A 16,022-nucleotide genomic window follows, 5' to 3' on the forward strand; every position below is an offset into this window, starting at 1 on the left:
GTACGATTTGTATGGATAGCATGCAAAACAATACTTTTCCCTGTATCTCAGTACGTGACAATAATAAATCAAATCTTTCTTTTTTATGCACTTGTAGAAGTTTTTACGGTGTTTTTATATTTCTTGTTCATTTTCTCTCGTATTCTATTTTCTCCTTTTTTTTAGTCATCCTTTGCTGATTTCCAAAAAATGTTCTGATGTTTTAGCCTATCTCAAATCTTCACTGCATTATAAGGTTTTTCGTTCAATTTGAAATCGCCTTAGCTTCCTTAGTTGGTTGCAGAAGTTGGCATGGAGTCTTTCTTTCTCATATCTTTGTTGAGAGTTGTGAAATATCCTCTTAAATGTTTGCTATCGCTTCTCCAATATTTCACCTTTTAACCTCGTTTTCCCAGAATGGCAAAAGAAAAATGCAGGGTTATGTGGAAAAGGCAGGGGAATGGTACTAACTGGGTAACTCTTAACTGGAGCCAGTACAGGTGCGACGGGTCGAATGGCCTCTTTTTCAGCTGTACCGTTCAATGATGAGAATGATATTTATCAAAATGTATTTATCGTTGAAACTGTGCATTCTTTACCAGGTCCCAGGTATCGACCTTACAAAGAAACTCCTTTGACACCACTGGGGTTTGTACTAACAAAGAGTGTTGAGAAATATTGCCACCCCCCCAAACCGCCCCAAACCGCTCAAGTATAAGTTAGCTTTCTTCCGCTGCATGCAATACAAAAAAAAATCGGAAGTTTAACCGATAGAGAGATAAGGAACTGGACAACTTTTCATTCTCAATCCCTCCTCTGGCACAGGCACCGTTATAGAGCTTGAACATGGATATTGCTATCTTGGACAATGTGATCTTTCTGGGCACTGTAACTGTGCTCAGTGCCCTTCAGAATGGTAAGGAAACTGGCTTTACTTGTAACCAGAGTGCACATCCGCATTGCAATGGATGCATTTGATTCCCGGAGAGGAGACGATTTCAATGTTGTTGATTAATAATAATGAGTTCTTCTGTCCTCTTCCCTTGCAGTATTCTTTGCGTACAGGGTGCAGAATGAATCACTCCACAAGCGTTCGGGACAAACAGCCTTCGAACGGGTCAGTGTAGCAAAGTAAGTCCCGTCATCCACCGCTTGCTGCAATGTAGGGGAGGAAATGCACTTTATTTTAAATAACAAGACTGTTTTTAAAATCAATAGTGGCATATTAGTAAAGTAAGGTGGAGCCTTCAGACACTTTACAAAGGGTGAAATTGGTTAACTCAATCCCAACACCAATCATTGCTGCCAATCATTCCCATTGAATAGCTCCGAAGAAGGGTCATCCAGACACGAAATATTGGCTCCGTTCTCTCTCCACAGATGCCGAGATTTTCCAGCATTTTCTATTTTTGTTCCAGCCCAAAGATGTGCGGGTTAGGTGGATTGGCCATGCTAAAATGCTCCTTAGTGTCAGGGGAATCAGCAGGGTAAATACGTGGGGGGGGATAGGGGATTGTTGTCAGTGCAGCCTCGATGGGTCGAATGGCCACCTGCTCTACTGTAGGGATTATATTATTATTCTAATATTCTTCCATGAATCCCGGTTACAAAACAAAGCAATACGTTCTGATGGGGAATATAGTCAATTGATTCTATTGGAGATGAAATACTTGCAGGTTCCTGTGAGTTACACTACCCAGTTTCTAACATTTTCTCTCAATATTATGAAGCAGAATTTTAATTTCGGTAAGGCAGCCTTCTCAGTTTCCGTGGTGTGAAGCTGTTTAATTGGACAACTACCAATGGTTGCAAAACCCCCTCTGTTCAATCTTGAGGCTGAACATTTTGATTGTAGGAAAGGGGGTTGAACATTGAATGGCGACTTAAACAATGGTAAGGCTCAGCTAAAATAAACCTGGAGTCCAACTTCAAAGTAGCTAAGGATAAATTGTAAATCTGTGTTTAAAAAAAAGTAAACTGAGTTTTAAAACCGCTTCGAATTATGTTTTAATTCTGAGGCCAGTCCGTGTTTAGAATCGAATTTATGGACTGTACTGGTTGAATTCAGCTGATTATTAACCTAACTGAAGTTTTGGTAGTTTGACAATTAACTTCTTTCAAATTGAGTCCTATTGAGAGCCCTACTGTAACAACAACAACTTGCATTTATTTAGCACCCTTAATATAATGAAACATCCCCAAGGTGTTTCACAGAGACAGTGTAAAACAAAATATGAGACCAAGCCAAATAAGAAAATATTAGAGCAAATGACCACAAGCTTGATCAAAGAGATAGGTTTTAATGGGTGCTATAAATGACTATTTAAGGATAGCGAGGCAGAGGTGTATCGGTGAGGGGTTTCCAAACTTGTGGTCTAAGCAGCTGAAGGCGCAGTCACGAAGGTTGGTGGGGTTAAATTTGGGGAACTCAGGAGGGTAAGATCAGAGGAATTCAGTGGATGCCTTGAAGCATTGCACAGCGGAGGAGATTAAGGATTGGGTGAGACCATAGAAGGTTTTGGAAACAAGGCTGAAAATTTCAAAACTGAGCTGTTGTTTAAGCAGGAGCCAACGTAGGTTAGCCACCAAAGGGTTGATGGGGGAATGGGTTCAAGTTTTTTTTAAAAAAAACTATGCAGAACCATTTGTTAGTTATATTGGTGTAGAGTAGTTCATTTCTTAGTAAATAAAATTAAATCCAAAAGCTTTTAAATTTCACAGTAAATTCATTGCAGTGTAAGCTTTACATGTGATTAATAAATAAACTTTAAATGTGCCCTCTACTATCTTTGCACTGAAAGGAACCAGTTTAATTTTAACAGCCACTGAAGATCTGCCAACTCACAATGGCACTTAGTTCAATTTGGGGGCAAGGCCAGTATTATGGGCGAGACCTCGCAGAATGATGATTTGCACTGCTTGCCATTTGTATTCAAAATGCTATGATTTCATTTTGCAAAGGGTTGGCCAATTTTGGGTGCATTTATGTAAGTAGCAGTACAATCTAATGGAAACTCTTTCCCCGTCAAATTCAAAGGTGCCAAAGGCTTGACTTTTTAACCTACTCTTTATTTTACGCTTTAACTTTTTCTGTACAATGTAATTATTGGTTATAAGCTCTTTCTTTCAAGAAAAAAACTTTAAATCACTTCCCTAGTATCTCCTTCCTACGTCTACTGGGTAACTAGTCTTTGATAACCAAGCCCAAAGACTATTTATTCAGCCAAAGAAAAGAAATGTAAGGTTTGCCCTCTTTTGAGACCAGCTCAATGTCTGATGTATAAGAATGTACCAAAGCAGGAAGTATGAGTAAAACTAATCTTGGCATGGCGAGTGTTAAATAACTTCCAGTTAAGTTGAAATGTGTCAAGGGTGGTTTATTTCTTTGTCTGCACGATTGCACCTGAAATTTTGAATATGCATGCGGCCACATGACTGTTATTCAGAGGAAGTGAGGAATGGGGAAAGAATATTTAGGTATAGTATTCCAATCAAGTAGAATTTAAAGTGCAACTCTACTGGGTTACAAAGTAACCAGCTCAAGTAGAAAAGTAAGGAACACTCTCAGTGAGGTGAAACAGGTTGTCTTAAAATGCACATGTACATTTCCCAGTATCTGAGACTTAATGAGTTGATGACATGTAAAAGATGTTGGGATCAAGAAAAGAAATTAAGAATCGGGGTCTAATGATTCTGCACAGTCGAAGACAGAATGAGTCAGCTAAATTGTTACTGCCTCACAGCTGATGATGAGCTTTGGCTATTATCCTGATTGAGATTCCAAGTTATTATCACTTTCATTGTCACTATAGTTTTCAATTTGAGACTGGGTGGCACAATGGCACAGTGGTTAGCACTGCTGCCTCATAGTGCCAGGTACCCAGATTCAATTCTGACCTCGGGTAACTTTCTGTGTGGAGTTTATATGTTTGCCCCGTGTCTGCGAGGATTTCCTCCAGGTGCGCCAGTTTCCTCCCACAGTCCAAAGATGTGCGGGTTAGGTTAATTGGCCATGCTCAATTGCCCCTTAGTATCAGGGGGAATTAGCAGGGTAAATATGTGGGGTTATGGGGATAGGGCCTGGGTGGGATTGTTGTTGGTGCAGGCTTGCTGGGTCAAATGGCTTCCTTCTGGACTGTAGGGATTCTATGATTCTCTACAGTCCAGGGTTCTTCTATTATATTAGCATATTGTAAACTTTCCCCTTTTATGTTTGAACAACTAGCATAGCCAGTTTAACCTGATGCAACAAGCAATGAAAGGATGCTACATGCCCTCACATTTTAAAGTTTTACCTTTTTTATCATCATTTGTATCAGGCGCTATTTTCTAGCTAAGAGGTTGTGTACAATGACTGTTCTTTTAATTTCCGGGATACTGCTGTCTAACCTTTTGCATCGTGGCCTGACTCAATTGCCTTCTGACTCAGTATTTCTGAAGAAAGAGCCTGGCCTCACTCATTTACATTCTGTTCATAATCTTTGAAAGATCATGAATTTGGAAGGCAGTGAACTCACAACCTGACACATTGTGACACAGATTAACCTCCAACCTCACTGTTTAAACTGAAGCTAACACTTCCCTCAGCTTGTAAATTCATGCCAATTTAATGAGCTCAAAAGATTAATTCCTGACGGGTCTTGTCAGGGTGGATGTGGAGAGGATGTTTCCTCTTGTGGGAGAATCTAGAACTGTTTAAAAATAAGTGGTTGCCGATTTAAAATGGAAATAAGGCAAATTCTTTTCTTTCAGCGGCTTCTGAGTCACCAAAACTCTCTTTCTGAAAGGGTGGTGGAAACAGAGTCTCTGAATATTTTTAAGGCAGAAGGGATAGATTCTTAATAAACAAGAGGTTATTCATTATCGGGGGAAGACAGGATGCAGATTTGAAGTGACTATCAGGTCAGCCATGACCTTATTAAATGGCAGAGCAGGCTCGAGGAGCTGAATGGCCTACTCCTGCCCCTTGACTGTGGCACAATGGTTAGCACTGCTGCCTCACAGCATCAGGGACCTGGGTTCGATTCCTGGCTTGGGTCACTCTGTGTGGAATTTGCATGTTCTCCCCATATCTGCATGGGTTTTCTCCGGGTGCTCCGGTTTCCTCCCACAGTGCAAAATATGTGCTGGTTAGATGAATTGGGATGCTGAATTTTCCCTCGGTGTACCCAAACAGGTGCCGGAGTGTGGTGACTAGGGGATTTTCATAGTAACTTCATTGCAGTGTGAATGTAAGCCTACTTGTGACACTAATAAATAAACTTAAATTTTAAACTTTTTGATCGCACGTTCGTATGTTCAAAAATCACCCAAGTTCCTCAATCACTAACTTTATTATTCAGTATTTTAATTAGCTTCTTGGCATTTAAGTGCCACAGGTATGGTATTGGACAATCTGATAGAATTTAGCCAGTGGTCACAGACTGGTGGCACTGAATGTACATTTCACATCCTGAATTTGCACAAGATGAGACTTATCTCATAAATCTTGGAAACAGCTGGATGCTACTTGTCAGATGCAGAACATGAGCAGGAAACTTTAAAAAAGGGATTTCCTCTTTTGCAATGAAGTTGTACTCATTTTTAAAGCCTCAACTAGAATGATGCCACATCCGTTTTATCTCTTGTTGCATCAGACCACCATGTTCTTTAAGTGGTTGCTTGAGAAATGGAATGTCTTTCTTCTTCTTTACAGTCCATGAATACAGACTATTTTTGCAGAATTATTCTGCTCTTGTAATTTTGTCTCCTTACCTCTCTTTTAATGAAGCCGGTACAATATAGTGCAGAGGTGCCCGAGGACCCCCAGCTACCCCACACAAAGAGCTATTGCTCTTGTATAAGCCTAGTTGTCAAGTAATTTATTTATAGCAGTGGTCGCAACCACGAGTAACGCTATCCCCACCAAATTCCCATTCCTGCACTTTTGTGATTTCCCAGGGTGGATAGCTAGGTAGCAATAAGAAGATGGGATTGCCATCAAGATTGACAGAACAGGTCCTCAAGTTAATATCTCATGTCTATTTTCCTCTCCTTCATTCATCTAGGCACTAGCTAGGCACAGTGCACCTGAAGCGTGTACCTCCTGATATGTCCTGAATTTGGCTGGATTCTAGGTTCAGGTTCATCCCTACAATGTAAAATGTGCAGCTTCAGTTGAGTTTTAAGCTCCATCTCCTTTCCATCACTAAGATTGTCCATCACTACTTCTGTAAATTTGCTTGCCTCAGCTTTTACTGTACTCCAATTGCTGTTGAAACGCCCCAGCACTCGAATCTCCAGCCTTTAGAACTCTCTCCTATACAAATCCCAATTCATCCAGAACTCTGTTTTCTATTTCTCGTTTATCTTTCATTCCTGTCCTTGTCAGCCTTCATTGGTTAATCCCAGAACAGATCAGACTAAAAATCCCATCCTTGCTTACAAACTCCTTCATGGTCTTGCTCCACGATTTCTCTGCAACCTCCTCTAACTCTATATACTAACTGGACATTCTCCCCACGCTCCCTCAATTCACCCATTCTGAAACGCTCACATTAACAACTTCCCTTGCTACCTTCAGAATCCTCAACAAACCTATTTCTTCAACAATGCTTTGTATTATTTTGTATACTTCACACATGTTTTTCACATGAACAGTTGTGAATGTTTTTGACACCCGAATCTTATATAAATGTAAGTTATTTTTAAACTGTAAATTGGGTGGCACCGTGGCACAGTGGTTAGCATTGCTGCGTCACAGCACCAGGGACCCGGGTAAGATGCTTTTTTGGAGAATCAGTGCAGACTCGATGGGCTGAATGACCTCCTTCTGCACTGTAGGGATTCTATGGTTCTAAATGGCGCATTACTATGAAAATAAAGAAAACACCAAGAAATAATACTAATGTCTAGAACTCATTCAGGGTGTGATCTTATGACCTTGTCCCACCTGATTTTCAGCAAGGCAAGGTGGTAAGATCGGCCGGGAGGTGGAAAATCAGAAAGTCACCCAGTTTTTCGCCTCCCCCGATTGTACCGGCCCTGTTCTGCTGGCAAAATTGGCTTTGTGCCCATATTAATTCATGAGTCCTGGATGCTATTGTCCTGGCTGACCTTAACCACCTTTACCTTAACCACCTTGTCGGTTGAAGTTCTCCCCAGCGAGAATCGCAGCTAATCTCCACCAGCAGAGACCAGACATGATGGCCTCGCCAGGGGGGGTCAGAGGCCATTGAAGCCCCCCCGGGTGGTTGGGGGCAGGGCCAGGCTGTGGCCCCTGGCACTGCCTGTCTGGTACCCTGGCACTGCCCACTGGGCATCCTGGTGCTGCCCACCGAGCACCATAACTGTGCCAGGGACAGTGCCAAGAGGGTAGGGCTTGAGTGGGGGCAGATGGACCTATGCCGGAGGGGTGCAGCAATGGGAACTCCACAGGGAGCTAATAGAATAGTCAAATTATTGTTGATAAAGTCAGATTAATTTTCAGACTCCTAGAGTATTTTTCTTTTTATGGCCGAATTTCTCTTCAATATGTTTGTACTGCATTTCCCTGTCAGTTTTCTAGTTTAACTTTCTTTAAAGTTGGATCAGTATTACCTTGTAAGTAGACTTTTGTTCAACCTTCCAATTTCCATTTTCTTGTTTTTAACTTCCTCATTAATATTAGCATCCATCTTTGGTTGAGCAAGGTACATTTTAAATGGATCCTTCCAGTGAAGTCCAGCATGTGTTTTTATTATTCATTCGCATCCCATGGCAGTCGCTGACAAGACCAATGTTTATTATCCACTCTGGGTTGTGTTGACAAGGGGACATTTGATCTCCTTGAACCGCTGCAGTTCATGTTTGAATCTTTGTAGCGGTGGCCTAGAAGTGAGTGGCTGACTAGCTCACTTCAGAGAGGAGTCAGTTGCATTGGTATGAGACTGGAGTCACACACAAGCCAGATCGAGTACGGGCAGCAGATTTATTTCCTGAAATCTATGTTAGGATCTGAACGAGTGTCTCATTTTGTCTTCAGACAATTGTCACTACAGTTAGCCTTTTACTTTACATTTCTGTATGGCAAGATTGCTACCCTGACTTGATATATGTGACTTTTCAATTCAAGTGTTACTTCTCTTTCAATTTTCCTCCTACTTCTTAAATATCATAAGTGCAAATTTCATTTCATGCATTATCCGGAGGCCTCTAAGTGAAATACTATAGCTACAGATAAAAGCAAAATACTGCGGATGCTGGAATCTGATGCAAAAACAGAAAATGCTGGAAATTCTCAGCAGGTCTGACAGCATCTGTGGGGAGAGAATAGAGCCAACGTTTCAAGTCTAGATGACCCTTGGTCAGAGCTACTGAAGTGTATAGATCAGCTAACTGAATCTGATTTGGTTCCAGTGAAAGAAAAGGTTTGTAAAATGTTGCAAATATCTGGGGAGGTGTGTGCATTAACAGGTGAATTTCTGATGCCATTATTTGTTTCAATTGCCTAAATGAACATTGTCATCCAATAATTTCAACAAACATTAGAAGATAGGGGCAGGAGGAGGCCATTTGGCCCTTCGAGCCTGCTCTGCCATTCATCACAATCATGGCTGATCATCCAACTCAATAGCTTAATCCTACTTTCTCCCCATAACCTTTGATCCCATTCGCCCCAACTGCTATATCTAGCCACCTCTTGAATGCATTCAATAATGGCTGTAATTGGACACTACCTTAGAATGGATATAGTGGCATGGGAAGAAGTAAACACAAATTCACCAGATCTCCATGGGTAGATCATGAAGAGTGATTGCATAAAAGGCTGGTTTCTGCTGGACCATGGAGGCAGGGGGGGGGGGGGTGGGGTGGGGTCGGGGGGAGGGGGTGATTGATTAGGATTTTGAAATAAATTGATAAGGGAGATACAAATAAACTTTGTCTGCTGGTGGCCGAGTCTAGGACTAGGGGATGTCACCCCCAGGCCATTCAAGAGAGAGTTCAGAAATATTTCTTCATGCAAAGGGTGATATAAGTGTCGTAAAACCAAAACCAAAAACTAGTAGATGCTAGCTTGCTTAATAATTTTAAATCTGAGATCCTTAGATTTTTGTTGCTCAAGGATATGGAGCCATGACAGAGGATGGAGTTAAGCTCCAGGTCAGCCCTTATATCATTGAATAGCTGAAACAGGCTCGAGGGCTGAATGGCCTACTGTTCCTATGTTCCTGTAATGCTGCAAGAAAATTCATGATGCCTTTGATTATATTTTCTGTTTTGTTTTTAGCCATAACTGCATTGAGGTTTATTCCACGTTCCTGGCCTTACTGTGGACTGCTGGACTTTTCTGTAGTCAGGGTAAGGTATTATTGATATAATTTACAAATGAAGAATCCACCTGTAGTTTGTGAAGTGAAAGCCATGTATTTCTGTTGTTATCTTATTTCATTTATTTTTATTAATATGCTCACTCATGCCTCTGACACCTTTTATAGATAATTCAAGTCATTTGAGTCTACTGTAGCATTTTTGAACAAAATTCAAGCAACATTATTGATTCTTCTGCGACACATAAGGGGAATCAATGACTGGCTTTGACTTACAAAGTACTAATCCTTACCAAGGAGTTGCAATGCTTTACACTGTGAGAGCAATGGGCAAGGAACAGATGACATTTCAGCAACACATCCTTCATTAACATCTTCAACAACATTCAATAGCATTGGATTTCCCCCCTCTTATACCTCCCCAATTACCTCCAAAATGAGGTGATGCAACAGAGGAAAAGGAAAGATTTCAGATGACACAATGGATGTCCAAAGATGTGCAGGTTAGGTTGATTGGCCATGGTGAATTGCCCCATAGAGTCAGGGGGAATAGCAGGGTAAATACGTGGGGTTAAGGGGATAGGGCCTGAGTGGGATTGTGTTCAATGCAGACTTGATGGGCCGAATGGGATTCTATGATAAGAAATCAAGAGAAATGGTTTGGGAAAGCTAGTACATTACCGTCCCATTCACCACCCCACTCCCCCCGCTAGTCCCACAAGGAAGGCCTCTCTGGTGTTGCTTCACCAACTGGCTGCATATCAGTCACGGTAGTGGAGGCGCAACCTGGCAACCTGCTCAGTTTTCAGGCACCCCCCTAATTTTCTTACTGACCCCAGAGGCCGCCAGCACAGGGATGATAGTAGTCAAAGGCGCAATAGCAGGAGCTGAGCTTTTAGGAGGGAGTAAGTCTAGTAGTGACACCTGACCCTCTGTTCCCTCAGTTTACTTCCTTAGGGCTCAGCTCAGCCTGAGTTTAACTCTTCAGATTGTTGTGGCTTTGCCGCACTTTAAATGGTGGCCCCATTATAGCACCACCTGCACCTTCCTCTTTCTCGGTGGTAAGCTTCCCCTTGGTGAAGAAATCCCACTGGGAACCCAACCATTGTACTTAAAGATGCCCAGCTCAGGGAACTGAGCTGGAAACACTGAGTGGCTGTGTTAGAATGCTCATCCCGATTCACCATCCTTACACCTGTTATAATATCAGTCTGACAAATCAACCGTTTTGAACAGCAAGTCAAAGTTTATTTATTATTGTCACAAGTAGGCTTACATTAACACTGCAATGAAGTTACTGTGAAAATCCCCTAGTCGCCACACTCCGGCGCCTGTTCGGGTACACTGAGGGAGAATTTAGCATGGCCAATGCACCTAACCAGCACGTCTTTCGGACTGTGGGAGCAAACCAGAGCACCCGGAGGAAACCCACGCAGACAGGGAGAACTAGCAGTCTCCTCATAGACAGTGACCCGAGCCAGGAATCGAAGAATAATAAGTGTAGCTTAGCATTTACAGTTAATCTTGCAGCTTCAACAATGATACCCTGGTCTCATACACAAATTTTCCCAAAAATATATTTTATTCCTAGATTTTTGAAAGGACATTACGTAACGGTACACATGTGTCAGATCAGTTGCTTTCAATACAGTACGTGAGCGGCGGGGCGGCACAGTGGTTAGCTCTGCTGCTTCACAGCTCCAGGGACCCAGGTTTGATTCACAGCTTGGCTCACTGTCTGTGTTTGCGTGGGTTTCCTCCCAGTGCTCCGGTTTCCTCCCACAGTCCAAAGATGTGCAGATTAGGTGGATTGGCCATGTTAAATTGCCCCTAGGTGTCAGGGGGACTAGCTCGGGTAAATGCATAGGATTATGGGAATAGGGCCTGGGAGGGATTATGGTCAATGCAGACTCGATGGGCCGATTGGCCTCCTTCTGCACTGTAGGATTCTATGATTCTATGTGAGGTACCTCACGAGACCTGACATTACGTGTTATATTTACAATGTATATTTACATTTCACATCAAACATTCTCTGATGCATATAGCCCAAGAGGTTTACATGGTTTGAGCCCCTTGGTATTGTACGTCAAGATGTGGAGATGCCGACATTGGACTGGGGTGGGCACAGTAAGAAGTCTCACAGCACCAGGTTAAATTCCAACAGGTTTATTTGGAATCACAAGCTTTCGGAGCGCTGCTCCTTCATCAGGTGAGTCCATCGCAGTGCTCCGAAAGTTCGTGATTCCAAATAAACCTGTTGGAATTTAACCTGGTGTTGTGAGACTTCTTGCTGTGCCCACCCCAGTCCAATGCCGGCATCTCCACATCTTGTTGTACAGTGGCAGCAGAGCCTTAGACAGTGGCCTTTCCCAATTGAACCTTTGCAGTGGCTGCCCCAGGTTTTAGCGCATCTTCAACTTATACAATCCTGGACCTTGGAATGTGTCAGTCTGCAACACTCGGTCATCACCAGCTCTCTGCACTGGAAGATCAAGGAACATTTTTCACCGAGTTGATGGTCCACCAGCAGCAGTTTATGTTCATCTTGGGGTGTGTCCCTGGGAACATTCCACGGAGCACAGAGTCCTGTGTTACGGAACTGCTCAGGATGAACCTCACAAAAACCACTGCATCTCTTTAAAGAACTGCTTTGCAAAGGCTTATTCCAGAAGGAGGTGGGCCACAGTCTCTTCCGTCACAGCTGCTACAAGGACAGCGCGTGTGGGCACCAAGACTCCAAATGGGCATTCTTCCAGACAAGTTTGAAAGTCTACTAAAGGAACAATCCAAAAGGATCCACCATCTCATTTTCTCACAGGGCATCAAGAATATTGCGTGTGGACTTTTACACTTGTGGTCAAAGATGTTTTTCTGCACTAAGATAAAGGCAAAATATTGCAGATGATGGAATCTGAAACAAAGACAGAAAATGCTGGAAACTCTCAGCAGGTCTGATAGCATCTGTGGAGAGAGAACAGAACCAACGTTTCGAGTCTGGATGACCCTTCATCAGAGCTGATGAACCAACTCTGATGAAGGGTCCTCCAGACTCGAATCATTGGCTCTATTGTTGATGGCAGCAATTGTCCAGGTATGGAAAGGCTTTGAACTGAGTGCCTCAGTGGCCTGAGATTGTTACCACTCTTATGCCCACATCCTTCCTGATAGACTGAGCCAATAGTTCGACACAGCACACACATGATACGAGGAAGAGAGGCTAGTGTTGTCTCTTAAAAATTCATTCATCTAGATTTAGTTTTTTCATCTTTCTCTAATCATGTGCTTAATTCTGGAGATGCCAGCATCATGAATCTCCCTTCATAGATATGGGCCGGGATTCTCTAGCCGTTCACGCCGGCGGGATTCTCCGGTCCTGCCGGCAGTGCACCCCTGCCTGTGGGTTTCCCACTGGGGTGATGTCAGTGGGAATTCCCATTGACAGTGGAGGGACCAGAGAATCCCGCCGCTCGCAAACAACATTCCAACCTCCCGCCGGCGGGAAACACGCGGCTGGGAGGCTGGAGAATCTCGCCCATGGTATCCATTTTTTTTTTCCTGGACCATTTGCTTCTCCGTAGGGTTGAAAAATCTGTATTCGTGTCATTTCTACATTGTTTTCGGAGCTCGTCTGCCAACATTATAGCGAATGATTAGGAAAACCAGTGAGGTAATTCAGCCCCGCAACCTTTTATACATTTACTTTCACAAGGTGCAATGCCTATTCAGATACTGACCAACCTGAGTGAAACTTAACGTGTTAACCTTCTTAAAAGAGACACACAGTAAGGAATTAAAATGAGCCAATTTTTATTATAAAACACGAACTAAACTGCTTTGTAGCTCCTTTATTTTCCCACTTGGTGGAGCAGACCTGTTGGGCCAAATGGCCTATTTCTGCTCCTACGTCTTATGGTCCAATAGTCAGACCTTTAAAGTGGCATTCCTTTAAGACTCCATCTATCTTGCTCCTGTTGATGTAACAGCATAACCTCGGTGTAATACCTCTCTGGCTTTGGAACTGTGACAGTCTCAATCTATTAACTCTGGTTGTGAAAGGTGCTTTTTTACTCATACCTGAAGTTCCCATCATTCTGAGAATTGATGCCTTCTGTTTTCGGAGAGTTCAGTGGGATTGTTGCAAACACCGTTTGTAGTGGTCAACATTTACTCATGTTTTTTAGATTACCAAGATTCTGAGTAACTAACGCCACTCTGTGATTTCTCCTCTGTCAGCTCCTGCAGCCTTCGCTGGATTGTTGTATTTGGTGGTGAGGCACAAATACTTTGTGGGTTATCTCGGAGAAACCAGTCAAAGGTAAAAGTTCTTTGTTCTGCATCCTTTAATAAATACAAATCTTCCTCAATCAAGGTGCTTTGCTCGAGTGCTATTTTGCAGTTACATTTTGAAAATATCCCCATCACATGGTCTCATTCAGGTCACTGTGTAGTGATAAAGGTGTGGAGATGCAGGTGTTGGACTGGGGTGAACACAGTAAGAAGTTTAACAACACCAGCTTAAAATCCAACAGGTTTATTTGGCAGCAAAAGCCACTCCTCTAGTGATAAAGGTGCCATGGTTCAATCACAAATTGGAGTCAATGGCAAGTAACCTTGGGGCAAGATGTAAAACAGGCATTTGATCCCATCAGTTTCTTGCAGGGGAAGTTAAAATTACCCCAGGTATTTAGAGAAGAAACAACTCAGAATCATCAGGATACTGCCTGCTTTGAGTAAATCCAAGTCCATTCAAAACTCAACACTGGGGTTTTGTTCATTAGAGCAAATCAGAATACAGAGTAACATGATAGAATTGCTTTGAATTATGTAAGGATGGGGCAGGGTGGTTGGAACCAAACATTTTCTAGTATTTGAGGTCCCAGGAAGTAAGGGAGGAAACCGGAGCTCCCGGAGGAAATCCACGCTGACACAGGGAGAATGTGCAAACTCCACACTGTCTGCGTGGAGTTTGCACATTCTCCCCGTGTCTGCGTGGGTTTCCTCCAGGTGCTCCAGTTTCCTCCCACACTCCAAAGATGTGCGGGCCAAGCCAAATTGCACCTTAGTGTCAGGGGGTTAGTAGAGTAAATAAGTAGGATTATGGGGATAGGGCCTGGGTTGGATTGTGGTCGGTGCAGACTTGATGGGCTGAATGGCCTCCTTTTGCACTGTAGGGATTCTATGAATCTATAGACCAACACTTGATGCTCCTTGGCGTCACCTGCACCGGAATCAGACAGGTATGGCTGGTGTGTTCAGATGTATTTGAGCCAACAATATGTTTGGTTCTCATTGAGGGATGAAGAGTAAGACAAACACGTTGAGGGAATGTCGGTCTACGGCCCAGCCTTCTTATTTTAAAGTCTTGTAAGTCAGCCAGAGGCTTTGTCCACATAAGGCTACCAAGAAACTTGGTCTTAGGGCTAGAATCTAACGTACTTGGGTCTTGGGAGGAAAGGGATGAGAGGTGTGAGTTAAGATATGGGTTTTTAATACTACTACTCTTTGATCAGTTGGCAATGTACCTTTTGTGAGGGCAAGGCAAGTGTATTACTGCTCTTCCAAAGATGGGACATTGACTTGAGTGAGGTGACTGAGGACTCATGACACTCAACAGGGATGATGTTACAGATGTGCACTTTGTGACAATGAGTTTTGTTTCTTGCGCGAGCGTATTGGGTAATTGTGGGAGCATGTCTGCCTCGTTGCAGACAAGGCTCACCTTCAGAAAGTGGGCACTTGCAAAAATGTCTGTTCTTTGAATGTGCTGAAGATAAGTCATTGTTGAGGTATGTGCGCTTAAGGTCACAATTATGCCATATCAGTATCTTAGATGCTGCATCTGATTTGTTCATACCGGTGGCCCTGTAAGCAATTTTATTTGTGGATTTTGACTTCTACAAACATATTCAGTGAGTTTCCAAAGCTGCATCTTTAATTCCTTTTCATTATTTTTACAGCCTTCCTGGTTTCTTTTTTGGAAAACGTTTAATGGCATTCTTGTTCATCATGGCGGCTGCTGGAATCATCAACTATGCAACAAACTATTTCCTTGGAATCAACTTTCTGTTTTACATTCAAACAGCCACAAAAGCCTCTGCTGCTTTGCTTCTTATTCCTTAATCAAGTAACACCCATTGTTAGCGTTAACACTTAAACTTGAATAACTCCAATCAATTGGTTACATGTTTAAGCAAATCCTTCGTGGTTTTTTTGATGAAAAAACTAAGTACAAATTTTAATGTCCTTAACATTTCTTATGTGACATACTAATAAAAATCAACTGAAACTTAATTATTATTCAGGACACTATGTACGTGCACCAAGCCACAACATTTAACAGAATCAGAGTTTTACACGACGTGGGTTATACAGCATTTATATTACAGCTAAAGGGTACAGTATAAACAAGACCTTACTAATGCCTTCAATAGTATGGACAGCCACTTCATGAGATGGTGGTTGATTGCATGGCAACAGGTAAAACACTTCTGGCGTAAATGCCACACATGCTAATGCCCTCAACAAAATGGCATCTTGCAATTGGAGGCACAAATGGATTGTTCTAAGAAACCGGGACTATGGATGTGAATGTGGAAAGATTGTGGAACCTTCCCTTCCCCAAGACTCCAATTACTTCAAGAAAAGACTCCTTTCCTCCCTCCCACCCCTCCTCGAGTGTCGCTGATCGCAACTCAGTTCACAGCCCTCCCTCCCTCCATAGAACCAAAGAAAATTACAGCTCAGAAACAGGCC

The 16,022-nt window shown here is 42.6% G+C and overlaps 1 protein-coding gene across 1 annotated transcript; it reads left to right on the forward strand.

Annotated features, from left to right (window-relative positions):
• The first annotated feature begins 665 nt into the window (after positions 1 to 665).
• alox5ap (arachidonate 5-lipoxygenase-activating protein) lies at positions 666 to 15,685 on the forward strand. The gene is made up of 5 exons (XM_078222225.1): positions 666 to 895; positions 1,029 to 1,110; positions 9,227 to 9,297; positions 13,503 to 13,584; positions 15,227 to 15,685. Exons 1-5 carry the CDS (start codon positions 826 to 828, stop codon positions 15,387 to 15,389), a joined length of 468 nt encoding a protein of 155 aa, XP_078078351.1. The 5' UTR covers positions 666 to 825; the 3' UTR covers positions 15,390 to 15,685.
• The last annotated feature ends 337 nt before the right edge of the window (positions 15,686 to 16,022 follow it).

The sequence above is a fragment of the Mustelus asterias genome, chromosome 10, assembly GCF_964213995.1.
Source record: "Mustelus asterias chromosome 10, sMusAst1.hap1.1, whole genome shotgun sequence".
NCBI classification, from domain to species: domain Eukaryota; kingdom Metazoa; phylum Chordata; class Chondrichthyes; order Carcharhiniformes; family Triakidae; genus Mustelus; species Mustelus asterias.